This window comes from Mesoplodon mirus, assembly GCF_964341445.2.
Source record: "Mesoplodon mirus genome assembly, chromosome: 3".
Classification (NCBI taxonomy): Eukaryota; Metazoa; Chordata; class Mammalia; order Artiodactyla; family Ziphiidae; genus Mesoplodon; species Mesoplodon mirus.
Window position 1 is genome coordinate 123,907,850 of NC_138978.1, and position 26,365 is coordinate 123,934,214.

Genomic DNA, 26,365 nt, shown 5'->3' on the forward strand with positions numbered 1-26,365 from the left:
TACAAGTCCCAAGATCTGAGTTAGCAAGCTGGAGACCCAGGAGAGCTGATAGCGTAGTTCCAGTCCAAGTCCGAAGGCAGGAAAAACCAAATGTCCCAGCTTGAAGGCACTCAGTTAAGAGGAGTTCTCCCCTACTTGTGGGAGCGTAAGGCCTTTTGTTCTTTTCAAGCCTTCAACTGATTGGATAAGGCCCACCCACACTGGAGAGGATAATCTGCTTTACTCAGTCTACTGATTCAAATGTTAACCTCACTCAGAAACACCCTGAGAGACACACCCAGAATAAGGTTTGACACATAAAATTATTAACCATCGAAGTCCAGAAAGAAAATGCAAGGGTTTGCTGAACACACAGTATTATCTCTGCCACAGAGGTGATGAGGGGAAGGGGAGGTAAGGCTGATTTGGTGTAAAAAGAAACTTGTCTGTGGTGGGACAGTTCATTGAAAGGGAAGTACATCCTTTAGTGACCCTCTCAGCTCCAGGCCCATGGAGAACCTTAGAGGAGGAGAACATACAGCAAAAAATCCAGGTGTTATGTCGATGATGGGCCTGGTAGCTCTTATCTTCCTATAATGAAAGACCCTGGTGACAGCATTTAGTCGATTTGATAGTTTTTTGGATCTCAGGACACAACTAGGATGTGAAGAGCTGCCCACACAGCAACAATGGTGAAAAGAGGAGGAGAGGAAACTCAGCTCCCAATAAGAGGCTTGGGAAGGACCTTCTTTATGTGGTAAAGCTGCATACTCAATATATATGGAATCTAGAAAAATGGTACTGATGAATGTAGTGGCAGGGCTGGAATAGAGACTCAGACATAGAGAATGGACTTGTGGACACAGGAGGGGAAGGGGAGGCTGGGATGAAGTGAGAGAGTAGCATTGGTAGATATCACTGCCCTGTGTAAAATAGATAGCCAGTGAGAAGCTGCTGCATAGCACAGGGAGATCAGCTCGGTGCTTTGTGGTGACCTAGAGGGGTGGGATGGGGAAGGTGGGAGGGATGCTCAAGAGGGAGGGGATATATGTATATGTAGAGCTGATTCACTTTGTTATACAGCAGAAACTAGCACAACATTGTAAGGCAATTATACTCCAATAAAGATGTAAAAAAATTCAGGGCCAAAAAAAAGAAAGCTGCATACTCAGTTCTGGGGGAGTAATCCTGACCCCACATTCCCAGGAAACCTAATAAGTATGTTCCTCACAGAGGCTAGAACAAGGCAAAACACTGAGAAGGAGACCAGAACTTGGTGGGGGAGGAGTTTGAGAGCTGGAACCCCAGGAGGTTTGGCAAGGATGTGGAAGCTAGAGTTAGAGACAGCACAAATTACCCCCCAGCCACGTAGGCACACAGGAAGCAGTGGTCCCAGGTGTTCCCCTTTGTATCTCCATGTTCCAGTTTGTCTAGGCTAATGGAGCAGGCATTGTCTGACAAATTTGGGGCACCTTTAGGAATCCACTTTGGCAATCATATCAAATATTTATTCCAACAAGAAAACATTGCATAATATATTTTGCCCATTTTTTGGTGGGAAGAATGCATGTAAATATGTATGTTAAAAAACAACTAGAGGATATAAAATAAAATATTACTGTGGTTTAAAAAAGTTAATTTGAAAATCCTTGTAGACATCTCAATACTTTCCCCCATCCTATATAGCAAGAACTTCTGTCCTGGTTACTATTATGGTTCCTGATGAGGACAAGATCTTGCATTCTTGAAGGTTCACTCTTGAGTTAGAAGAGCTTATCTCAGATCCATAGGAGACCAAGAACAGTGGCTACCATGATCACTAGCCAAGTTGCAGTCCAAGCTACTCCAGAGGATGGGGCTGAAAGAACAAGAAAACACAAAAAAATTTGGTGTCTTGATTAATGTGTTGAGAAGGGTCAAGGGTACTGGACATTGGCATGGGAGCTTATAGAGCAGGGGAATTATTTCCTCCCACAATCCAGACCCGGTGTGCCTGGGACATCCTTTTCCCAGATTGAGCAAAGCTCAAACTCCCATATGTAAAGTATAAAGAGTACAGAAATCCCTTAAATATCACTGGCTTAGCTGAGTCCTGTACTTGAAAGTTACCTTGGCACATCTGTGGACCTGGGAAAGAATCACTCTCCTACACTGGGCAGCAATTAAGTAGGGCAGAGCTTCAGGTGCAGTTGATAATATGATGCTATGCACTAACTTTAGGGAAGGAAGTATTAGTTCCCTTCCCTGTTTCTCTACACTACTAACCATCAGTACCAAATAGGAGGAAAAAAGGGGTAGGAAAAAAAAAGAAAGGGAAATAAAGAGACACAGAAGGGGAAGGCAGGGGAGGGGAGGAGAGGATACTGATAAATTAGGGAAGAAGAATTAGGGATAATTTTCTAGGATAATTTGGATAGCTAAAAAGTGACAAGATGGGCTTAACCCTTCAAAAAATAGATGTATTATTGCTTTCATCCTCTCTGTGAACGAGCAGCCACCTTCATTCAATAAAGGACAGGGATTGTTTCTCTTCCTTTTTCTGGATCTCAGGATATGGTGGTGATAAAAAGGTGGTGTTAGAACCACCCAGCCAACTGGAGGTCTTATGGTCAGACACCAAAGTGTCATACTGGGTCTATGGTGGCAGAAAAGTAGGGCATATCAGGAAAGACTAGAAGAGACATGACCAGTTAGTTGGGAATAATACTGAACATACAGTTTCCATAGCTCATGTGTGGGAGCAGAGGTAAAGAAATCAGCACAGATGGGCAGAGTAGACTGGGTCCAAGAAGACCATGAAAGAGCTATGTCTCCAGGGGCCGTGATCCCTGATGATTGGATATGACAGGGATCTCAGGTAAATGTTGGCACCACAGGTATGAGTTATTCTGGAGGGATTTGTACACCAGGGCTTGGGGATATGATTTCAGGTGTGTGGAGAGTACAGGGCCTGAAATGCTGAAGATGGTGATCCAAATTTATTAAGTGGTTCCCAAATCCCTAGTGTCTCTAGAATTAAAAGGATTGGGCCTAAGTTAACTACCATTCATTGAGGACTTGTTAGTTACCGTGCTAGGTAGTTATCTGTATTGCCTTGTTTAATCCTTATAACAGTATGAGATAAGAACTATTATTTTGTCTTATTTAAGAAGGACATGACTTCATACAGAGTGAAGTAAGTCAGAAAGAGAAAAACAAATAGCCTAGGCTAATGCATATATATGGAATCCAGAAAAATGGTACTGATGAACCTACTGGCAGGGCAGGAATAGACACGCAGACGTAGAGAAAGGACTTGAGGACACAGTGGGAGAAGGGGAGGCTGGGATGAAGTGAGATAGTAGCCTTGACAGATATACACTACCAAATGTAAAATAGATAGCTAGTGGGAAGATGACGCATAGCACAGGGAGATCAGCTCTGTGCTTTGTGACCACCTAGAGGGGTGGGATAGGGAGGGTGGGAGGGAAACTCAAGAAGGAGGGGATATGGGAATATATGTATACATACAGTGATTCACTTTGTTGTACAGCAGAAACTAATACAACATCGTAAAGCAATTATACTCCAATAAATATGTAAAAAAAAAAAAAAAGAAGGACATGACTTGGAGAAGCTAAGTAACTTGTTTAGCTAGTAAGTGACAGTCCCAGGATTAATCCCAGGTGTAACTGACTCCAAAACCTATGCTCATAGCTACCCCACTATGGGACCTGTGTAGGCTTGAGAGAGAACGAGGAGTGATGATCTAATGAGAGGATCCTCCCAGGAGACAGAGAAATCTGAAACATGAAACCCAGAGTTTGCTTTTCCAACTTCATCAAGGAGCATACACCTGGGGAAGAGCAGAAAGTCTCTACCTTAGGATCAGGCTCTCCTGTTCACCACTTATTCTCGCTCATGCTCGTCCCTTGGCCTTTTTCTCCTTCACTGCCTACCAGAAATGCCTCTGTGTTGCTGTGCAACAGTGTCTGGACTGTTCCCCTACTTGCTCTTTTTCTCCCTGCTCACCCTGAAATCTCAGATTATCCTGCAAGGACACTGGCCTCAGATTCCAGGACCATGCACTGTTAGAGCATGGCAAGAGAAGGGGAAATCAGAGCCCCTGTGCCAACTGCCCTTTGCAGATGAGGACACTGAGCTCCACAAAGCCGAGGTGAGCTGCTGAGAGGCAGTGAACCCTCTCAGCAAGGCAGTGAAACCTTAGAGAACCCAAGTCTTCCATGCTTCACAGACACATTTGGGATTCTCCACTAATTTCTGTGCCAGGAGGCTGAATAAGATCTCCACACTTTTCTTCCTTCAAGAGAAAACTAGTTACCCTGTGCCCACCTCAGCTCCCCTGGCAGTATCTCTTACCCAGTACACAGGGTGAAGTGAAGTTGACTGTGTTATTTTGGCTGCTCACAGGATTGCTGACTTGGCAGGTATAAGACCTGGAGTAGTTTTGTGGTACATGGATCACTTCAAGCACACTGCTCTGGAACTCTGTTGGAAGGGACTGTGCATACCAGGTGTAGTTTACAGGCTCGTCCTGGATCACACAGGACAAGGTCAGGTAACACTTGTTCACTTCCTGTGTCTTCTTGACTTTTATGTCAGGCTTTGGTACAGGGTCTAAAAATGAATACGTTAAGATGAGACAATGGGTTTATGCATTTATGAAGCATTTATGCTGGGAGGGTTTAACCAACAAAGTACAAAGGGAGCCCCAGAGGACTGCAGGAGCAGTCATGGAGAAGAGGCCCCTGCAGAGGGAGCCAGTGAGCAGCTTTGACCTCTGGAGGCTTCAGACTGAAAGAGTTACTCCTTGGAGTGAAGCTAAGCTGGATCCAGAAGGGGAAGCCATGCGCCCAGAAACAAAAATGGGGTTATGACCATCTTTGGGCCAGAAAGAACAGCAGAGGTTTAGCATAGAGATCAGCGGGGTTGGACTTGATATCCCAACTGTCTGAGCTACTCAGGGCCCCTTTTCTAGCAATGGTCCACACTTGGCACCTTGGCCTATCAGTGCTTCAAGAGTTCTTGGGCTCAGATTCAGCAAGAGTCCTGGGGTAAGAGGTGCCACCCTATACCTTTCCTGGATGCTGGCAGAACTCCAGAGAAGAACCTCATGGAATTCACAGGCAAAATCAGTAGTGATGAACAGCACTGCATCAGTTAACTTTGGTATCTCAGTGCCAGCCACAGAGCAGGTATTCTATAAGTATCTGATGAAAGGGATAGGTGGATGGATGGATGGATGGATGGATGGATGGATGGATGGATGAATCAGTTATGCGATACAAAAGACAAAACACTTGCTTTACAGTGAGACCAGCCTGTGTCCTGGACTTGGCCCTGGTAGAGTGACATTAGGCAAGATAATTAACCCCTTGAACTTCCTTCTTGCATGTAAGATGACTCTGCTTCACAGCACAATGTTAGTAAGATACGATGCCATCGTCCGTGAGGAAGTGCTTTTGCAGGGTGTAAGCATTACATGCATGTTGGAGGTCACAGCATTATCACTGCTGTCATCCTGCAGCCAGATTGGTTGAGAGGTAATCCCATCATCTGCTCCTTCCTTGATTAGGACTGCTTTACCTGAAATCCTCTGGGGTCTTTTCCTTCTGGTCAAAGGTAAAACACTTACAGAATCAATACAGCTCAGATGTCATAGGATTAAAATGTGGCAGAGAATTGACCGAATCAGTGCTGGCCTCTGGGTTGTATGTCTGTGAGGGGCAATGGACACTCTGCCATCTGACCTCCTGAGCTCTAGATCCATCTCCTCCATGAAACCCTATCAGATTGCTGGACTTCTCCTGCATACTTTACATGAGCAATCTTCACACTGTCTTTCATCATTTCCTGTGGTGTGGCCTCAAGTCTTGCATACCTTCCTCATTTCCCATGGTGAGCAGCAAAGCCCTGAGCACATTGTGGACAGAGACAGCTAGGGCAGACTGGCTCCAAGATGCCCCCTTTGAGTTGTCAGAAATTCCTGGGCTGGACTGAAGGATGATTCTTCTGCTAATCGCATCCTCAGTGTCTTATCCCTAGGCAAGTGCACTAAAGCCAAGCCAGCTTGTGGATTTTAAGATATTCAGAAATGTTGCAAGCTGGTTGTGAAACCGTTAGCATTTTGGAGGTGGCTGTGGTGGGAGTATTTACCACAGAATTTGGTAATGATATAAATTTGGGATTTTTAAAAAAACCATTGTGAGAGTCTTTGACTCTTTCCTGTTCCCAGTACATCTTGAATGTTCAGGCCATATGACATGGAGGAAGTGAGTGAGTAGGGGATTTTAGCCTCTTAGACCGTTCTTCCTCCCCTTCAGCCCTTCTTCACTCTTCTAAACCCCTTGCATTGCTTTAAATAGTCTTATTTTTCTTTTTTTAAAGAAATTCTTTTTTGCTAAAGGTACTTCAAATTGGTCTCCATCACTTGCCATCAACAGAATCTTACCTAATGGGGCAGAGATGGCAAGATCTTTCTCCAAGTTCACACAGCTAGTAAGTTACTGACCAGGGTTTTAAACCCAGGTCTGTCTGACTCCAAGTATAATGTTCTAGCCCTTACTTCACATATACTGGTTAGGCTGGCTCTAGGAGTGGAAGTTTTTGTCCCACTCATTCAGAAAGGTAAAACCACTCTTGAACAGCTCTTGTCCAATCCTTTATCTCTTCTATCTTTTTCCTTATGTTTGATGAAGTCTTTGTTCAGTTATGTTATTAAGAAGAGCTCAGAACTGATTTGGGTTGGTCACAGGAGAGCATGAAGAGAATAGGGAGGAAACCATCCTCTGTTTTCTTTATCTTCAAATCTTAGACTTCTTAATGTTAGAAGAGGTTTTAAATGTCCCAGAATAATCTACTTCGAGTCTGGCTGGCCCAGCCTCACTTCCAAGTGGAACTGGCTCCAGGAGAAATGAATTAAGCCTATCCTGAGGTTTTTCTCTCCCCCTCTCAGGGAGAGTCCCCTCCCAGTGGTCTGTCCAGGGCCCCGGAGTGGGGACTTTCCCTTTGGTTCCCCTAACTCACCAAGCACCATCAGTGAGATCTTCCATTCGTCCTCGTCCCCAGTGTCCTTCAGCACCATCAGGAGGTAAGTGCTGCTGTCCTCCTTCTGTACATTATGGATGTGCAGTGTGCCACTTTGAAGATCAAGCTTGACCCTGTCCTTAAATTTAGTATTGAAGTATTTAGGCTGACCAGATTCCCATTCTACAATCTTCTGTTCAGTAGTATAAAACCAGGTGAGTGATTTGCAGTTACTTGGCAAACTGGAGATTGGCAGACTCACGTTGCTGCCGGAGACGGCATATTTTGAATAATCTGCCAATGAGAATCAGAGTGAGTGAGACACATTTTAGAGAAAGCAGAGCTGCCCAGTGGCCCAGGCTTTGGCCTGGGCTGGTGGAACAAAGAAGAAGGAAGAGCCCTTTGCTTGGGAGCAGTGAGTATGATCTTTATCAGAGGGCCTGACCCCTGATCAGGAACTCAATGAAAGTCAGAGTTTGAGAAGTGGGCATGAGGACAGGAGATGTGCTTATAATCTGTCTAATTCTGCCCTAGACGATAAAGGAAAAGGACACTGAGCCAGCCCTGGCTCTCTCTCTTACTCTCATAACAGGACATTTTCAAAGAAAATGATGACGAGTCACGTCTCCTCTCTGTGCTTGTGTTCCTTGTGGTTCAATTTAGTTCTCCAGCAGGAGGTAAGAAGTAAAGGAGAAACACGGTTAGAAATGAAAGGGAACCAGAGTTAGTCAGTGGTAAAGTATTATAGGAGAGTGAAAGCATTTTGTTAATAAAAATGTTGTGCTATTTTTCTGGCTTTTGTGATTTTTGTATTTGTCAGCTTTTAAAAAAACTTGTGATACACTGGGCTTTCTTTTCTCATTCTAACTACATTCATTTGTGTTCCTATTTGTATTTACAGTTCTGTTCTCTTTCTCATGAGGGCACCCCAAATTGTATAAGCCTCAGTTCTAAAAAACCTGGTTTCTTGAATGCAAGGAGAAAGAAAAGGTGATAGCCAGAAGACATAAGATGAAGGGAGGTCTGCTAACTCTCTCTGTGGAGGGAGGAAAACTAAGTGTAAATGTATAGGCTGAGAAAGAGCAGTAGAAAAAAGCTAATGGTAGAGGAAAGAAGAAATATGATCTATATCACTCTTACCTCATATACTGTCACACAAAACTTCATATTAACATCGTATCTATACCTATTTACTTTCCACATGTCTATCATTTCCCAAAACATTCTTTTCAATAAAGATTCAAAATGCCTGTGTCCCCACGTCTTTCAAGTTCCTAGTCACTAATCCTTCCAACCATCCATCTATCCATTCAACAACCAGTTATGGAGCATTTAATCTATGCCTGGTGCATTCACAGACACACACAGGCATTTATTTCCACAGTGTTTCTGATTGATCTATTCCATACTTTATAATCTCTGACAGCCTAGGTCAGTGTTTTTCAACATTGGCATTATTGACTTTTTGGACCAGAGAATTCCTTGCTGTGAAGGGCTGTCCTTGTGCATTGTAGGATATTTAGCAGCCTCCCTGGTCTCTGCCCACTAGATGCCAGTAGCATCATTCCAGTTGTGACCATCAAAAATATCTCCAGACAATGCCAAATGCCCCCTGGGAGGAAAAATCTTCCTGCCTTCATTCTGGTTGAGAACTGCTGGCCTGGGTCATCCTTGATAGACTCTCCAACAAGTCTCAGACATATGCTTAGGGAGATAGCACAACCCACAATTAACTACTTTATTTCTCAGTAAGAAGTCACAGCCAACCACCAAGATGGCTTTTTTTGAATCATTACACATAACTGGTGAAGGAAGGAGGAAGGAAAGCTACAATATCCTGTGCATATCTATATCTTAGAACTCAGATCATATTAAAGTGATCCATTTAATGTCTATTACTTGCCTTTATCACCAGACCACATGCTTCTTAAGGACAAAAAATGAGTCTTATGAGTTTAACTCATTTTCCATTGTAGTATGATGGTTAAAACCATGGGCTCTGGGGACTTCCCTGGTGGTGCAGTGGTTAGGAATCCGCCTGCCAATGAAGGGGACACGGGTTCAAGTCCTGGTCCAGGAAGATCCCACATGCCGCAGGGCAAATAAGCCAGTGCACGACAACTACTGAGCCTGTGCTCTAGAGCCCACGAACCACAACTACTGAGCCTGTGTGCCACAACTACTGAAGCCCACGTGCCTAGAGCCCGTGCTCCACAGCAAGAGAAGCCACTGGAATGAGAAGCCTGTACACTGCAACAAAGAGTAGCCCCAGCTCGCCACAACTAGAGAAAGCCTGCGTGCAGCAACAAAGACCCAATACAGCCAAAACTAAATAAATAAATAAAAGAAAAAAAAAAGATCATGGGTTCTGGAATTAGACTATTCAAATCCTGGCCCACTTATTAGTTGTATAACCTTGAGCATTTTACCTAACATCTCTGCCTTTGTTTTAGTATTTATCTTACAGAGTTTGTGAAGGGGAAGTTCATGTGTCAAGTTTACTGAGTTAAAGGATGCCCAGATAGCTGGTAAAACACTATTTCTGGATCATCTATAAGGGTTTTTCTGGAAGAGATTAGCATTTGAATCAGTAGACTGAGTAAGAAGATCACCCTCACCAATGTGTGTGAGCATCATCCAATCTACTGAGGGCCAGAATAGGAGAAAAAGGCAGAAAAAAAGGCAAATTTGCTTTCTACCTTGAGCTGGGATATCCATCTTCTATTACACTATTACATCAGTGCTCCTGGTCCTTGGACCTTAGGACTTGGACTAGGAATTAGACCATTGGCTCCCCTGAAGCCTCTTTGTGGAAGGATGAATAAAGATGAGTCCACTGAGAATGAAGAACACAGAGCATATAGACTCAAATCATGAGTCTATATATTCTCAGGCCTGTGGATTTGTACTGGAACTACACCTGTAGCTTTCCTGGCCTCCATCTTGCAGATGGCAGATAATGGGACTTCTCCAAAGAAGTACATAATATGGGTTATGTTTCCATAACTGCATGGGCCTCATAATAAATCTCTTTCTATATATTTATATATATCCTATTGGTTCTTTTTCTCTAAAGAACCCTGACCCAGAGTTACACAAATAAATGCTTAGAATACAATTAAATTAATACAAATAATCAATACACATAAAGTACGTAGACTAATACTTGGAAGATTAGTAAGTATTCAATAAATGTCATGTATTGTTTTATTATTATTACCTACGTTAATTTTGTATCCATAACATCTAGTACTATGCATTAAGTACTGAGATGTTTAACAACTGCCTGTTGAACTTACTTTATTGTACCAAAACAGTGGTAAAATAAGGACTAGACTAATGATATATTTTTTAGGAATGACTGCCTATATGTGAATCTGGAAGAGTGAAGAATGTTGAAGTAGGGGCCAAAAATCCAAAAACCTGTAGCAGCTCCTGAAGAAGCTTTCACTTGTAGGGTAGGTCTAAAAGTAAAAGACATCAGCATGCACAAAAGAAAAACAAAACCAGGTCTTTGGCTAGGACATGTGATGATAAGAAAGAGGTCCCAGCACCATGGTAAGACCAGAGAACTTATCTGAAGCTTCCTTGGGGAAGGAGGAATGAAGATGAACCCAATGAGGAATGAAGAATACAGAGCATATAGACTCAAGTCATGATCCAGACCCAGTTATAATACATACCATTTCTCCTTGTGAGAATGTAGTCTGCTTTATAACAATGAGAACTTGTTTGTCCAGGGTATCCCCAACATGCTCAAAAGAACTTCAAACTAAAGTGTGAGGGGGAGGGAGAAACTATAACAGACACATAATCACTAAGACTGTGAGCTTCTCAAAGGCAAAGACCATGTCTTACTCAAGTTTGAATCCCCACAAAACTTGGCTCACATTTGTTGTTTAGTATAGACTGAAAGAATGAATGAATGAATGACAGGGACAAAAAAGCATACATAAGTGTTCCCAGTCGTCTCCTCATGACCTCCTACTAGTCACATTTTTCTTATTTTTACTCCCATTTAGCTTTTTTTTTTTTTTTTTTTGCTTACTTCTTAAGATTGATTTGGACTGAAAAGGCAGAGAGGAAAGGAGAAGATAAACCTCCTGAGGGGCCACTCAGGTTGGTTTAGGAAATAGGGGTGCTATAGTATTAAGGCTCAAGAGTGAGAATCTCTGGGCAGCAGATGAATGGGATGGTTTGAGAAGACTGAAGAGGACAGGAGAGGTTATGATAGGAAGTATCACTATAGCTTATAAATTGGATTCCCTTTAACATCCTTTGAGAGACTTCAAGTAGAAATTTGAGTTACTATTTAATTACTTATGACCAATGAACTGTGTTTCTTAAGTATCATAATGTGCCCAAACTGGGCCAGTGCAGCCCTGTCTTATGGTTGGGTCGTGAATAAATGAATAAAAGATGACTATTATGACATAGACAGCAGAGGAGCAATGGAGAAGCCGCCCAGAAACTCTCAAAAGAAACAACATAAAAGAGTGTTGAGGAGACAGGAGAAGATGGCGGAAGAGTAGGACGAGGAGATCACCTTCCTCCCCGCAGATACATCAGAAATACATCTACACATAGAACTGCTCCTATAGAACACCTACTGAACGCTGGCAGAAGACCTCAGACCTCCCAAAAGGCAAGAAACTCCCCACGTACCTGGGTAGGGCAAAAGAAAAAACAGAGACAAAAGAATAGGGATGGATCTGCACCAGTGGAAGGGAGCCATGAAGGAGGAAAGGTTTCCACACACTAGGAAGCCCCTTCGCAGGGAGACTGCAGGTGGCGGAGGGAGGAAGCTTCGGAGCCGCGGAGGAGAGCGCAGCAACAGGGGTGCGGAGGGCAAAGCGGAGAGATTCCCGCACAGAGGATTGGGTCCCGTACGGCACTCACCAGCCCGTCCGGGCGGGGCTGGGAGCTGAGGCTCGGGCTTCGGTCGGAGCGCAGGGAGAGGACTGGGGTTGGCGGAGTGAACACAGCCTGAAGGGGTTAGTGCACCAAGGCTAGCCAGGAGGGAGTCAGAGAAAAGTCTGGAGCTGCCGAAGAGACAAGAGACTTTTTCTTGCCTCTTTCTTTCCTGGTGCATGAGGAGACGGGATTAAGAGCACTGCGTAAAGGAGCACCAGAGACGGGCGCGAGCCGCGGCTAACAGTGCGGACCCCAGAGACGGGCATGAGATGCTAAGGCTGCAGCTGCCGCCACCAAGAAGCCTCTGTGTGAGCACAGGTCACTATCCCCACCTCTCCTCCCCAGAGCCTGTGCAGCCCGCCACCGCCAGGGTCCCGCGATCCAGGGACAACTTCCCCGGGAGGACGCACGGCACCTCAAGCTGGTGCAACGTCACGCTGGCCTCTGCTGCTTCAGGCTCGCCCTGCATCTGTACCCCTCCCTTCCCCCGGCCTGAGTAAATCAGAGCCCCGGAATCAGCGGCTCCTAAATTTAACCCGGTCCTGTCTGAGCGAAGAACAGACGCCCTCAGGCGACCTACACACAGAGGCAGGGCCAAATCCTAAACTAAACCCCGGGAACTGTGTGAACAAAGAAGAGAAAGGGAAATTTCTCCCAGCAGCCTCAGAAGCAGCAGATTAAAGCTCCACAATCAACTTGATGTACGCTGCGTCTGTGGAATACCTAAAGAGACAACGAATCATCCCAAATTGAGGAGGTGGACTTTGGGAGCAAGATACATTATTTTTTTCCCCTTTTCCTCTTTTTATGAGTGCGTATGTGTATGCTTCTGTGTGAGATTTTGTCTGTATAGCTTTGCTTTCACCATTTCTCCTAGGGTTCTGTCTGTCCGTTTTTTGTTTGTTTGTTTTCTTGTGTTTTTTTACTTTTAATTTTCTTCTTAATAATTATTTTATTTTTTATTTTAATAACTTTATTTTATTTTATTTTATTTTAGCCTCTTTCTTTCTTTCTATTTTTTCTCCCTTTTATTCTGAGCCGTGTGGAGGACAGTCTCTTGGTGCTCCAGCCAGGTGTCAGGGCTGTGTCACTGAGGTGGGAGAGCCAACGTCCGGACACTGGTCCACAAGAGACCTCCCAGCTCCACGTAATATCAAACGGCAAAAATCTCCCAGAGATCTCTATCTCCACACCAAAACCCAGCTCCACTCAACGACCAGCAAGCTACAGTGCTGGACACCGTATGCCAAACAACTAGCAAGACAGGAACACAGCCCCATCCATTAGCAGAGAGGCTGCCGAAAATCATAATAAGACCACAGACACCCCAAAACACACCACCAGACGTGGACCTGCCCACCAGAAAGACAGATCCAGCCTCATCCACCAGAACACAGGCACTAGTCCCCTCCACCAGGAAACCTACACAGCCCACTAAACCAACTTTAGCCACTGGGGACAGACACCAAAAACAACGGGAACTACGAACCTGCAGCCTGCAAAAAGGAGACCCCAAACACAGTAACATAAGCAAAATGAGAAGACAGAAAAACACACAGCAGATGAAGGAGCAAGATAAAAACCCACCAGACCTAACAAATGAAGAGAAAATAGGCAGTCTACTTGAAAAAGAATTCAGAATAATGATAGTACAGACGATCCAAAATCTTGGAAATAGAATAGAGAAAATGCAAAAACATTTAACAAGGAACTCGAAGAACTACAGAGGAAGCAAACAATGATGAACAACACAATAAATGAAATTAAAAATACTCTAGAAGGGATCAATAGCAGAATAACTGAGGCAGAAGAACGGATAAGTGACCTGGAAGATAAAATAGTGGAAATAACTACTGCAGAGCAAAATAAAGAAAAAGAATGAAAAGAACTGAGGACAGTCTCAGAGACATCTGGGACAACATTAAATGCACCAACATTCGAATTATAGGGGTCACAGAAAAAGAAGAGCAAAAGAAAGGGACTGAGAAAATATTTGAAGAGATTATACTTGAAAACTTCCCTAATATGGGAAAGGAAATAGTTAATCAAGTCCAGGAAGCACAGAGAGTCCCATACAGGATAAATCCAAGGAGAAACACGCCAAGACACATATTAATCAAATTGTCAAAAATTAAATACAAAGAAAGCATATTAAAAGCAGAAAGAGGGGGCTTCCCTGGTGGCACAGTGGTTGAGAGTCCGCCTGCCGATGCAGGGGACACGGGTTCGTGCCCCGATCCCGGAAGATCCCACATGCCGCGGAGCGGCTGGGCCCGCGAGCCATGGCCGCGGAGCCTGTGTGTCCGGAGCCTGTGCTCCGCAACGGGAGAGGCCACAGCAGTGAGAGGCCCGCGTACAGCAAAAAAAAAAAAAAAAAAAAAAAAAAAAAGCAGAAAGAGGAAAACAACAAATAACACACAAGGAAATCCCCATAAGGTTAACAGCTGATCTTTTAGCAGAAACTCTGCAAGCAAGAAGGGACTGGCAGGACATATTTAAAGTGATGAAGGAGAAAAACCAACAACTACGATTACTCTACACAGCAAGGACCTCATTCAGATTTAATGGAGAAATTAAAAGCTTTACAGACAAGCAAAAGCCGAGAGAGTTCAGCACCACCAAACCAGCTTTACAACAAATGTTAAAGGAACTTCTCTAGGCAAGAAACACAAGAGAAGAAAACGACCTACAATAACAAACCCAAAACAATTAAGGAAATGAAAATAGGAACATACATATCAATAATTACCTTAAATGTAAATGGATTAAATGCTTCCACCAAAAGACACAGACTGGCTGAATGGATACAAAAACAAGACCTGTATATATGTTTCCTACAAGAGGCCCACTTCAGACCTAGGGACACATACAGATTGAAAGTGAGGGGATGGATAAAGATATTATATGCAAAAGGAAATCAGAAGAAAGCTGGAGTAGCAATTCTCATATCAGACAAAATAGACTTTAAAATGAAGACTATTACAAGATATAAAGAAGGACACTACATAATGATCAAGGGATCAATCCAAGAAGAAGATATAACAATTGTAAATATTTATGCACCCAACATAGGAGCACCTCAATACAGAAGGCAAATACTAACAGCCATAAAAGGGGAAATTGAGAGTAACACAATCATAATAGGGGACTTTAACACCCCACTTTCACCAATGGACAGATCAACCAAAAGGAAAATAAGTAAGGAAACACAAGCTTTAAATGATATATTAAATAAGATGGACTTAATCATATTTATAGGACATTCCATCCAAAAACAACAGAATACACATTTTTCTCAAGTGCTCATGGAACATTCTCCAGGATAGATCATATCTTGGGTCACAAATCAAGCCTTGGTAAATTGAGGAAAATTGAAATTGTATCAAGTATCTTTTCCAACCACAACACTATGAGACAAATATCAATTACAGGAAAAGAGCTGTAAAAAATACTAACATATGGATGCTAAACAATACACTACTTAATAACACAGTGATCACTGAAGAAATCAGAGAGGAAATTTAAAAAATACCTAGAAACAAATGACAATGAAGACACGACGACCCAAAACCTATGGGATGCAGCAAAAGCAGTTTTAAGAGGGAATTTTGTAACAACACAATCCTACCTTATGAAACAGGAAACATCTCAAATAAACAACCTAACCTTGCACCTAAAGCCATTAGAGAAAGAAGAACAAAACCCCCAAAAGTTAGCAGAAGGAAAGAAATCATAAAGATCAGATCAGAAATAAATGAAAAAGAAATGAAGGAAACGATAGCAAAGATCAATAAAACTAAAAGCTGGTTCTTTGAGAAGATAAACAAAATTGATAAACCATTAGCCAGACTCATCAAGAAAAAAAGGGAAAAACTCAAATCAATAGAAATAGAATGAAAAAGGAGAAGTAACAACTGACACTGCAGAAATAGAAAGGATCATGAGAGATTACTACAAGCAACTCTATGCCAATAAAATGGACAGCCTGGAAGAAATGGACAAATTCTTAGAAATGCACAACCTGCCGAGACTGAACCAGGAAGATATAGAAAATATGAACAGACCAATCACAAGCACTGAAATTGAAACTGTGATAAAAAATCTTCCAACAAACAAAAGCCCAGGACCAGATGGCTTCACAGGCGAATTCTATCAAACATTTAGAGAAGAGCTAACACCTATCCTTCTCAAAATCTTCCAAAATATAGCAGAGGGAGGAACACTCCCAAACTCTTTCAACGAGGTCAACATCACCCTGATACCAAAACCAGACAAAAATGTCACAAAGAAAGAAAACTATAGGCCAATATCACTGATGAATATAGATGCAAAAATCCTCAACAAAATACTAGCAAACAGAATCCAACAGCACATTAAATGGATCATACACCACTATCAAGTGGGATTTATTCCAGGAATGCAAGGATTCTTCAAGATAGGCAAATCAATCAACATGATACACCATGTTAACAAATTGAAGGAGAAAAACCATATGATCATCTCAATAGATGCAGAGAAAGCTTTCAATAAAATTCAACACCCATTTATGTTAATAACCCTACAGAAAGTAGGCATAGAGGGAACTTTCCTCAAAATAATAAAGGATATATATAAGAAACCCACAGCCAACATTGTCCTCAATGGTGAAAAACTGAAACCATTCCCACTAAGATCATGAACAAGACTAGGTTGCCCACTCTCACCACTCTTTTTCAACATTATTTTGGAAGTTTTAGCCACAGCAATCAGAGAAGAAAACGAAATAAAAGGAATCCAAATTGGAAAAGAAGAAGTAAAGCTGTCACTGTTTGCAGATGACATGATCCTATACATAGAGAATCCTAAAGAGGCCACCAGAAAACTATGAGAGCTAATCAATGAATATGGAAAAGTAGCAGTATACAAAATTAATGCACAGAAATCTCTGGCATTCTTACACACTAGTGATGAAAAATCTGGAAGTTCAATTAAGAAAACACTCCCATTTACCATTGCAACAAAAAGAATAAAATATCTAGGAATAAACCTACCTAAGGAGACAAAAGACCTGTATGCAGAAATTTATAAAGACACTGATGAAAGGAATTCAAGATGATACAAATAGATGGAGACATATACCATGTTCTTGGATTGGAAGAATTGACATTGTGAAAATGACTCTACTACCCAAAGAAATCTACAGATTCAATGCAATCTCTATCAAACTACCACTGGCAATTTTCACAGAACTAGAACAAAATATTTCACAATTTGTATGGAAACACAAAAGACCCCAGATAGCCAAAGCAATCCTGAAAACGAAAAATGGAGCTGGAGCAATCAGGCCCCCTGACTTCAGACTATACTACAAAGGTACAGTAATCAAGAGAGTATGGTACTGGCACAAAAACAGAAATGTAGATCAATAGAACGGGATAGAAAGGCCAGAGATAAACCCATGCACATATGGTCACCTTATCTTTGATAAAGGAGGTAAGAATATACAGTGGAGAAAAGACAGCCTCTTCAGTAAGTGGTGCTGGGAAAACTGGACAGTTACATGAAAAGTATGAAATTAGAGGACTCCCTAACACCATACACAAAAATAAACTCAAAATGGATTAAAGACCTAAATGTAAGGCCAGAAACTATCAAACCTTTAGAGGAAAACATAGGCAGAACACTCTATGACATAAATCACAGCAAGATTCTTTTCGACCCACCTCCTAGAGAAATGGAAATAAAAACAAAAATAAAGCAATGGGACCTAATGAAACTTCAAAGCTTTTGCACAGCAAAGGACACCATAAACAAGACCAAAAGACAACCCTCAGAATAGGAGAAAATATTTGCAAATGAAGCAAATGACAAGGGATTAATCTCCAATATTTATAAGCAGCTCATGCAGCTCAATAACAAAAAAACAAACAACCCAATCCAAAAATGGACAGAAGACCTAAATAGACATTTCTCCAAAGAAGATACACAAACTGCCAACAAACACATGAAAGAATGCTCAACATCATTAATCATTAGAGAAATGCAAATCAAAACTACAAGGAGATATCATCTCACACCGGTCAGAATGGCCATCATCAAAAACTCTAGAAACAGTAAATGGTGGAGAGGGTGTGGAGAAAAGGGAACACTCTTGCACTGTTGGTGGGAATGTGAATTGGTACAGCCACTATGGAGAACAGTATGGAGTTTCCTTAAAAAAATTACAAGTAGAACAACCATACGACCCAGCAATCCCACTACTGGGCATATACCCTGAGAAAACCATAATTCAAAAAGAGTCATGTACCAAAATGTTCATTGCAGCTCTATTTACAATAGCCCAGAGATGGAAACAACCTAAGTGTCCATCATTGGATGAATGGATAAAGAAGATGTGGCACTTATATACAATGGAACATTAACTCAGCCATAAAAAGACAAAATTGAGCTATTTGTAATGAGGTGGATAGACATAGAATCTGTCATACAGAGTGAAGTAAGTCAGAAAGAGAAAGACAAATACTGTATGCTGACACACATATATGGAATTTAAGAAAAAGAAATGTCATGAAGAACATAGGGGTAAGACAGGAATAAAGACACAGACCTACTAGAGAATGGACTTGAGGATATGGGGAGGGGGAAGGGTAAGCTGTGACAAAGTGAAAGAGTGGCATGGATATATATACACTACCAAACGTAAGGTAGATAGCTAGTGGGAAGCAGCCGCATAGCACAGGGAGATCAGCTCGGTGCTTTGTGACTGCCTGGAGGGGTGGGATAGGGAGGGTGGGAGGGAGGGAGATGCAAGAGGGAAGAGATAGGGGAACATATGTATATGTATAACTGATTCAATTTGTTATAAAGCAGAAACTAACGTACCATTGTAAAGCAATTATACTCCAATAAAAAAAATTTTTTTAAAGTGTGTTGAGTAGAGCATTCATGGTTTCAGTATCAACAAATCAATAAAAAGCAGCTAAGGGAAACCTTGAAATATAAACCCAGTAGCCTCTCATGGCCTGAGACTCATGCTTGAGAATAGCAAAGGAAAAGTGAGTTTGGGGAAAAGAATCTGAAAAGGAATGAATATATGTTTATGTATAAATGAATCACTTTGCTGTACACCTGAAACTAACACAATATTGTAAATCAAATACACTCCAATATAAAATAAAAATTAATTTAATAAAAGCAAAGTGAGTTTTGCTATGAAATATCTAATGAAAGGGTGGGTTTAAAAAGCAACATGAACCTAAAGATAGAAACAGTACAAAGAATGCTTGATTTACCATAAAAAAAGGGAAAAAAATATTCTAGTCTTCTGGAAGGATTCTTTAATCCAATCACAATTTGAAGAAAGATGCATTAATATTACTAATATAGATTGTAAAAATTAATGCACAGCCATTGTAGTACAATTTGGGATATCAAGGTTATGGTTTAGTCTGTTGCAGAGGATTGTCTAATAAATTCAGATAGATAGATTCACTTATATTTTTCTTATATATAATATATTTATGTACTTTTTCAATTTTTAAAGTAAATTGAAAAAAAGCTTGATTTGCCTTCCTAACAATTCCATGTTTTAGAAGTAGAAAACTACTTAAAGAAAAGTACTATTCTGATTTAATTCTATCAAGAAGAAGTAGTTGGTTATGTGTGTGGATGCTTAGGATAAATTAACTGTGTTTACCTGTAGTTTATAACAGAAAATGAAGCAGATCTTTCCTGTGCTTACCCATGTTTCTTGTCTGTAGAGAAGCAAAACTAAAACGGGGTGGGGGGGGAAATTCAGATCAAAGGAAGTTGTAATTTCATACAAAAAGTGTCTATCCAGGAAGGAGAAAGAGGTCCTAAAGGGGAAATTCTGATTATTCTAAAAACAAGTCATGTGATTTCTAGTAAAACTTTGAAGAACTGAAAGAGGTGAGTTTTAAAGATATTAATATAGAGTTACCTGGAGCTCTCTAATGAGATCAACTATTTAACAAACCTGTACAAACCTTTCAAGGAATTAATTTGTCAATAGTTATCAAGACTCCAGATGTGTGTCATGGTGGACAAGATGAACAGAGAGAGTGCCATTTCCGGAGATGGGAAGTCTAATGAGTTTAATCGGCCAGATTGCAATGAGTAAATTGAAGGTGAGGAAGTCCCAGTGTTGTGGTGGCTTGTTATGCAGCAGTAGATAGCTGGAACAAAGATGGGGAGTTAGATTTTGGAAATGTGTTTGGAGAGTCTGGAGAAGTTTAAAAAGCAGTTAGAAATTCAGGTCTGTGTCTCAGGAGAGAGTTCTGGGCTTTGGAGTTTCCTTATGTTCTTATCAGTTCTTATCTACCTCAAATTGTATGTGGTCACAAATCACAGAGCAATTTCACATTCTTTATTTCTTTTTACCTTAACAATAACCCCTTGAAAAAATGGTGAGCATATCCATAACAGAGTGGAGAAAATTGAGGCTCAGGAAGCTTTCACAATTTATAGAAAGTCCCATGGCATGGAACTCAGAACATAGGTCTTCTGATTCCCAGTTCAAGCTGTTTCCACCACACTCTGTTTCCACCACTTGTACTGAAGGGAGACAGGGAAGATGCCTACTAGTGATGAGGGGGCCCTGAGGTCAGAGAGCTGAGAAACTCAAGTCTGAGGAGGGATTAAGGAGAAGATTTAAAACTACTTCTTAAATTTCTTCACAAGAGCATCCCTTACTGGGGAGGAGAGAATTACTATACTCCTAGGAAGATCTGGACAGATAACCTGAAAGGAAGTTCTTTGATGTCATTCATTCATAGGATTAACAATTATTTATTGAGCCCATGCCATGTTCTAGGCACTGTGCCAGGTTCAGCACTGGACAAGGTCCCTGTCCTCACGGGGCTCAAGGAAACAGACAATCAAGCAGTTCACCAACCATAACTTGGAGACTGAGGTTTCCAGGAGGAAGTCACATGAAAATGGAATGCTAAGGGAGGAGCTGGAGAGAAGAGAGTGAAGGAAATTTTAAGCAGAAGGAAAGGCATTTATATAGACCTAGAGGTAAGAGAGACAGAACCTCCTTCAAGGCAAAGAGCAAAGTTAAATTTAGATGAAATGTGGTTATGTGGTGAGGGAGTCATAAATTGAGGATAAAAGGACCATCTGTAGGCATAATCTAGACATAAAAATATTTAGACACATTGACCTAAGTCTAGAAAAGTCCTGAAATATTCCAGTTCTCTTGGGGTCTCTATCTTTCCCAACAATTGGATGAATACTTCATGCCAGCCCCCACTCCCAAGGTCATATCAGTGTCCTATGAGTAGACTCAGTCCCATGGAGCCCATACAGCCATGAGTACCCTGAAGACATCATGTCTCTAGGCTTACACGGCCTAAGGGAGCAGAATTTGCCACCCTAATATATGTTTCTTTGGTATATTAATTGTTTTAAGCTGGTTATTTTCTAAGGAAGGGGAAGATGTGGTAAACATTCTGAAAACCATGTAGGAGTTACCCTTTTGTAAGAAACATTTATATTTGTAAGGGAAATTTTCATTTGTAAGGGTGTCTCCCTCTCTGTACCGGAAGAGGGCAGAGAGGGAGACCAAATCTCTAGAAATTCTTATCAACGGAGTTGACCAAGTCACTAGAAACTCTTATCAACGGAGAAGGCGCTAACTTATGCCTGCCTAACAACCTTACCCTTGTTTACTGTGCTTTTCCTGATAACCTCCCAGAACTGTCACCCTCAACATCCTCTTTTTCTTTCTTTTACAACTTTATTGGAGTATAATTGCCTCACAATGGTGTATTAGTTTCTGCTTTATAACAAAGTGAATCAGTTATACATATACAGCTGTTCCCATATCCCTTCCCTCTTGTGTCTCCCTCCCTCCCACCCTCCCTATCCCACTCCTCCAGGCAGTCACAAAGCACCGAGCTGATATCCCTGTGCTATGCAGCTGCTTCCCACATCCTCTTTTGTCTTTAGCTGAGGATGGTATTTAAGGTGAGGGCTTCAGCCATTATGGCAAGTTACGCAGGTTTTCTGGGTTTCTCCCATGTACACAATATTAAACTCTGATTTTCTCTTGTTAATATGTCTCATGTCAATTTAATTCTTAGACCAGCCAGAAGAAACTAGAAAGGTAGAGGAAAATTTCTTCCTCTCCTAAACCAGTCATAAACCAGATCCAATGTATTACCACCCTGAGAGGCCTTGCATGAGTGGCCAACAGGGTTTCCTTTAAGCATTGCTATCTCATCTCCCTAAAAGTTACATACTGTCATAATTCTATGACGTTATATTTGCTTCCCATACGAACATTCACTTTTACTCATTTTTTCCCATAGTGGTGAGCATTAAAGCCCCTTAAATGAAAAAGACCTGAGTATTTATTAGGGGGAATAGTGAGAAAGACAATAGCTTAGCTCTCAATTCTCAGACAGGTACTGGAGGGCTGGGGAGATGTAATAGGGAAAGGAAAGTTAGCACACGAGGGGACCAGAACAAGCCCATGGCAGAAGAATGAACCTGAACTCTTAATCAGATGTTTGGGGGTTCCTCTTATACTGAGTCCTCTGTTCAGACTCTCACTCAGAGACCCTAGACAAGTTTCCTTTCCCACAGTTTTGATCTCTCTCTGGGACAATGACAACATCATTTACCTTTGCTCACGACACAACTCCTTGCATAGACAAAGGTCTCAAAGAATGCCTCAAGGAGCACAACACACCTGAGCATAAAATGTGGCGGCTATCAGAGTAGCTTCCTGTTATTCACAATGCAATTAGACTTTACAGAGGACAAGTCACAGCACTCAATATGAAGGGCGTACTTCCCCATCTCACCAAGGTCCTAATTTTCTCACGTCCCCTTGGGGAAAGAGATGGAGTCTGATTCTCCAGGCTAAGGATGGCTCCCCAACTCACCACAGCCCTGCTACTAGGATGAAAATACCTGCTGCCTGGAGCCCCTACTCCACTTCCAGGTGGAACCACACCCCATATTCCCTTTTCCGTCTGACAGGGCTTTCAGTGCACAATTAGAGGCAGACAATTTGTGGAAAGTACCTTGTATGATGGTTGCCAGGAACAAATGAGGCAGCAGTAGAAGTTCCAGAGACAGAGACAGTTCCCACCTTCTGGAGCACATGTTACTCTCCAGAACTTCCCAGGAACTCTGGAGACAGGCCAGAACCAAGCTAGAAAGGGACCGAGGGCTCTCTTGAATTAGTGTCTTAGGGTTAGAGAAAAAAAAGCACCGAGCTCTTCTCTATTCAGCAACTCGTGGGTGGGGCCTGGGCACCAGAAACAGGAAACCCCATTTTTTTTTTTTTTAATGCAAGCACAACGGAAATGAACCATTTTGTTTGAATGTGTGTTCGTTTTGTTTTCTAGTGAGAGGATCCATAGCTTCTACTGGTTTTCAGAGGTGACAGTGCTCAGAAAAGATTAAAGACCCCTGATAGAGAGTATCTGCTTTTGGTTTCCCAGTTAGGAATCACCCTGATTAATCCAGAGGCTAAAATTTGCAGGTACCCACCCAAGGGGATTTCTGGCCTGAGCCAACTTTAAATCATGTGAGGAGTAGATCATGTGTGGGTAGGCTGAGAGCACAAAGTGTGGGAAACCAGATCTACACAGTTTGAATACTGGTCTCCCACCCCCAGTCTCTTGTATTTCAGGCCCATCCCTCTTGTACCTAAATGATTTATTTGCCCATCCAGGACAATTTGGAGACCCATAAGGTAGCCACAGTCCCTGATACAGCATATTAGTAGCTATTTCCAAATTGGGGACATTTCTGATTCTCAACATGAAGATGACAAATAAAAACACTGCTTTCCTCAATCTCTGAACTCTTGTCTTGGAAGTAGTTACCTTCCCCAAAGGATCAGCATGGGGAAATGGATTCGGCTAAATACCGGAAATTGTATGACACTTGATCATATTGGAACCCTGTAAGGTGAGAAGGACAGGTATTACTACCTGCATTTCCAAACTGAAACTCAGGGTCAGACTTGCCTGAGGTCATGCTTCAGATCCAGTCAACCCCAGTTTTCACTCAGATCTTCCCCCAACGTGGACAACAGTAAATACTTGGACTAGAAGATAAGATGAGACAGGAGTAGAATGAGCAAGGTTGAAGTGGAGTTAACTAAGGAAAACTTTAAAGTGAACCATGAAAAAGAAGCTGAGGAGGAGTAGGTGGAGTCAAATGACAGAACAGAGCAAGGGATGGAAGTCAAGGGCATGGGATTTGCTGAGACTGACTCTTCTGAGGATTTTTCAAAAGGGCTGTTGCCCAGTGGGGTTTTTTTTTTGTTTTTTTTTTTTTGGTTTTTGGTTTTTCTCTTGATCTTTCTTTTATTTTAATTTTTGAATTTTATATTACTTATTTTTTATACAGCAGGTTCTAATTAGTTATCCATTTTATATATATTAGTGTATACCTGTCAATCCCAATCTCCCAATTCATTACATGACCACCACCACCACCCCACCGCTTTCCCCCCTTGGTGTCCATAGGTTTGTTCTCTACATCTGTGTCTCAATTTCTGCCCTGCAAACCGTTTTATCTGTACCATTTTTGTAGGTTCCACATATATGTGTTAATATATGATATTTGTTTTTCTCTTTCTGACTTACTTCACTCTGTCTGACAGTCTCTAGATCCAGCCACGGCTCTACAAATGACCAAATTTCATTCCTTTTTATGGCTGAGTAATATTACATTGTATATATGTGCCACATCTTCTTTATCCATTCGTCCATTGATGGGCATTTAGGTTGCTTCCATGACCTGGCTATTGTAAATAGTGCTGCTGTGAACATTGGGGTGCATGTGTCTTTTTGAATTATGGTTTTCTCTGGGTATATGCCCAGTACTGGGATTGCTCGGTCATATGGCAATTCTATTTTTTAAGGAACTTCCATACTGTTCTCCCTAGTGGCTGTATCAATTTACATTCCCGCCAAGAGTGCAAGAGGGTTCCCTTTTCTCCACACCCTCTCCAGCATTTGTAGTTTGTAGATTTTCTGATGATGCCCATTCTGACTAGTGTGAGCTGGTACCTCATTGTATTTTTGATTTGCATTTCTCTAATGATTAGTGATGTTGAGCAGCTTTTCATGTGCTTCTTAGCCATCTGTATGTCTTCTTTGGAGAACTGTCTACTTAGGTCTTCTGTCCATTTTTTGGATTGGGTTATTTGCTTTTTTAATATTGAGCTGCATGAGCTGTTTATATATTTGGGAGATTAATCCTTTGTCAGTTACTTCATTTGCAAATATTTTCTCCCATTCTGAGGGTTGTCTTTTCGTCTTGTTTTATGGTTTCCTTTGCTGTGCAAAAGCTTTTAAGTTTCATTAGGTCCCATTACTTTATTTTTGTTTTTATTTCCATTTCTCTAGGAGGTGGGTCAAAAAGGATCTTGCTGTGATTTATGTCATAGAGTGTTCTGCCTATGTTTTCCCCTAAGAGTTTCATAGTTTCTGGCCTTACATTTAGGTCTTTAATCCGTTTTGAGTTTACCTTTGTGTATGGTGTTAGGGAGTGTTCTAATTTCATTCTTTTGCATGTAGCTGTCCAGTTTTCCCAGCACCATTTATTGAAGACACTATCTTTGCTCCATTGAATATCCTTGCCTCCTTTATCATAGATTACTTGACATAGGTGCATGGGTCTATCTCTGGCCTTTCTATCCTGTTCCATTGATCTACATTTCTGTTTTTGTGCCAGTACCATATTGTCTTGATTACTGTAGCTTTGTAGTATAGTCTGAAGTCAGGGAGTCTGATTTCTCCAACTCCATTTTTCTCCCTCAAGACTGCTTTCGCTATTCAGGGTCTTTTGTGTCTCCATACACATTTGAAGATTTTTTTGTTCTAGTTCCATAAAAACTGTCATTGGTAATTTGATAAGGATTGCATTGAGTCTGCAGATTGCTTTGGGTAGTAGAGCCATTTTCACAATATTGATTCTTCCAATCAAAGAACATGGTATATCTCTCCATCTGTTGGTCTCATTTCTTTCATCACTGTCTTATACATTTCTGCATACAGGTCTTTTGTCTCCTTAGGTAGGTTTGTTGGAATGGTGAATAGGAGTGTTTCCTTAATTTCTCTTTCTGACCTTTCATTGTTAGTGTAGAGGAATGCAAGAGATTTCTGTGCATTAATTTTGTATCCTGCTACTTTACCAAATACATTGATTATCTCTAGTAATTTTCTGCAGGCATCTTTAGGATTCTCTATGTATAGTATCATGTCATCTGCAAACAGTGATAGTTTTATTTCTACTTTTCCAATTTGTATTCTTTTTATTTCTCTTTCTTCTCTGATTAACATGGCTAGGACTTCCAAAACTATGTTGAATAATAGTGGTGAAAGTGGACATCCTTTTCTTTTTCCTGATCCAAGAGGAAACACTTTCAGTTTTTCACCATTGAGAATGATGTTTGCTGTGGGTTTGTCATATATGG

General features: G+C 41.4%; 1 protein-coding gene across 1 annotated transcript; it reads right to left on the reverse strand.

Annotated features, from left to right (window-relative positions):
• Positions 1-23,110, reverse strand: CD48 (CD48 molecule). The gene is made up of 4 exons (XM_082613754.1): positions 22,953-23,110; positions 7,006-7,299; positions 4,339-4,596; positions 1-1,837 (listed from the first exon to the last, which is right to left on the reverse strand). The coding sequence occupies exons 1-4, from the start codon at positions 23,032-23,034 to the stop codon at positions 1,758-1,760; spliced, it is 714 nt and encodes a 237-aa protein (XP_082469880.1). The 5' UTR covers positions 23,035-23,110; the 3' UTR covers positions 1-1,757.
• Positions 23,111-26,365: the final 3,255 nt, after the last annotated feature.